At 45.6% G+C, this 2,330-nt stretch overlaps 1 protein-coding gene across 1 annotated transcript; it reads left to right on the top strand.

Annotated features, from left to right (window-relative positions):
- Nucleotides 1-1,139: 1,139 nt before the first annotated feature.
- Nucleotides 1,140-2,087, top strand: LOC104994033 (olfactory receptor 3A2). The gene has a single exon (XM_010847493.1). The coding sequence runs from the start codon at nucleotides 1,140-1,142 to the stop codon at nucleotides 2,085-2,087; it is 948 nt and encodes a 315-aa protein (XP_010845795.1).
- The last annotated feature ends 243 nt before the right edge of the window (nucleotides 2,088-2,330 follow it).

A 2,330-nucleotide genomic window follows, 5' to 3' on the forward strand; every position in this document is an offset into this window, starting at 1 on the left:
CTGATCCAGTGCATTCTGCCCAGGGAAACAATGTTACTCTTAGTGAAGCCCTGGTTCTGCTTATTCCATGGGCAATAGATAGACATGGATTTTTTTTTAATCAAGAGTTTATTATAAGATCTGAAAGACTTAGCTCAATCTGGTTCTCTATTATGCAGGTGCATAATAGGTACAGTATTCTTGCTTGGGAAATCCCATGGACAGAGGAGCCTGGTGGCTACAATTCAAGAGGTCACAAAGAGTTGGGCACTATACAGCATGCACATATGCCGTTAGAGCTACTGGTCAGTCCACCATGCCTGAAACAAGGCCAAGTGCAAGATGGGTGATTTTGCTGTGCAGAAAATTAATGGCATCTAGTAGCAACCAATCCACAGGTCATGCTTAAAGTTTTGATTCCAGAAGCAAGTAGCCGATAGTATGAAAAGAATAAATTATTTTAAAATAAGCCACTATTCAAAGTTTCATGTAAGGGCTTAAAGAGCAACAATACTAGCAAATAATACTAGAAATTTATTGACATAAACATTTTTTATTTTATTCTTCAGACTATGTCGCTCACCTTGGAGAAAGGGCTGGAGTTCCTGATAGCTGGAGTATCCTGATAGGATACCCTGACAGTCATGGGTATCTTCTTTCTGACTCTTGCCATATCTTGGCTTCATCGTCATTATGTCTAGAAGTCTTGGGCCTGGGTTGTGTTTTCAAATGCTTTCTAGATATTTCTCTCCAAATACCATTAATTTTTCTATTTTGAAATCTGTTTGTTGGTTTGGGCTGATCCCTCAGAGTAAGTTAGGGTATTTACATTTTAGTCTCACTGTATTCAAAGAGGAAGTTTGCTTTTATGTGAATTTATTTCCCCAAGTATTCTAACATTTTTCAACTGGGAGAAGATGGGAGGGACAAAGTTCTGGTGGTTTGGGGCATCTCAGCCAAGAGCAGGGTAAAGACATGGAGGGATGAAGGAAGTCAGTGAGTGAGGTGTAAGTGACCCCAGGGAGTGGGAAAACCATCACCCAGACAGCTAGGAACTTACCATGAGGCTCTGAACATATATGGTTTAACATATTTATGTTGAATAAGTACATTAAGTAGATCGAAACTTCCACTCCTGTGACAATTCCTTACAGAGACTCATGCAGCCAGAAGCTAGAACCAACAGGACAGCTGTAACTGAATTTATTTTACTGGGCTTAGTGGAAACAGAAAATCTACAGCCTATGGTCTTCGTACTCTTCCTCTTTGCCTACCTGGTCACTGTCGGGGGCAACCTCAGCATCCTGGCAGCCATCTTGGTGGAACCTAAACTCCACACCCCCATGTACTTCTTCCTGGGGAATCTATCAGCGCTGGACATTGGGTGCATCACCGTCACTGTTCCTGCCATGTTGGGCCGTCTCCTGTCCCACAAGCGCACAGTTCCCTATGCAGGCTGCCTCTCCCAGCTCTTCTTCTTCCACCTTCTGGCTGGGATGGACTGCTTCCTGTTGACAGCCATGGCCTATGATCGATTCTTGGCCATCTGCCGACCTCTCACCTACAGCACTCGCATGAGACAGATGGTCCAGAGGATACTAGTGGCTGTGTCCTGGGCTTGTGCCTTCACCAATGCACTGACCCACACTATTGCCCTAACCACCCTTAACTTCTGTGGTCCCAACGAGGTCAATCACTTCTACTGTGACCTCCCACAGCTCTTCCAGCTCTCCTGCTCCAGCACTCAGCTCAATGAGCTGCTGCTCTTTGGCATGAGTTTCATAATGGCAGGTATACCTATGGTTCTCATCATCAGCTCCTACATCCACGTGGCAGCTGCAGTTCTACGAATCCGCTCAGTGGAGGGCAGGAAGAAAGCCTTCTCCACGTGTGGCTCCCATCTCACTGTGGTCTGCCTCTTCTATGGAACCGGTATGTTCAACTACATGCGCCTGGGTTCAGAGGAGGCTTCAGACAAGGATAAGGGAGTTGGAGTTTTCAACACAATTATCAATCCCATGCTGAACCCACTTATCTACAGCCTTAGAAACTCTGACGTTCAGGGTGCCCTGTGGCGGGTACTTGTAGGGAGGCGGTCACTGGCATGAGGGGTGATAGGGTCCCTCCTTTTCTGCCTTTTCTGGGTTGAAGGAAATTTCCCATGAGGGCAGTAACCTGGAAAAATAGTTTCTCTACTCTGTCATTCCCAAAACTGTCCATGGCTACACCTGGAGCTTGTCTTCTTTGTAATCTCTTCTTGCAGTCGAGAACTGGAAGGATAGGCTGAGATAAAGATAGGAAGGAAAGGTATGAGGGTGAGAAGTAGGAAAGACTTAGGAGTGGAGGACTGA

Source organism: Bison bison, unplaced genomic scaffold (genome assembly GCF_000754665.1).
Source record: "Bison bison bison isolate TAMUID 2011002044 unplaced genomic scaffold, Bison_UMD1.0 scf7180017864249, whole genome shotgun sequence".
NCBI lineage: Eukaryota > Metazoa > Chordata > Mammalia > Artiodactyla > Bovidae > Bison > Bison bison.

Excerpts from the sequence above, each read along its gene's own strand:
- LOC104994033 (XM_010847493.1), top strand. The coding sequence starts at position 1,140 with ATGCAGCCAGAAGCTAGAACCAACAGGACAGCTGTAACTGAATTTATT.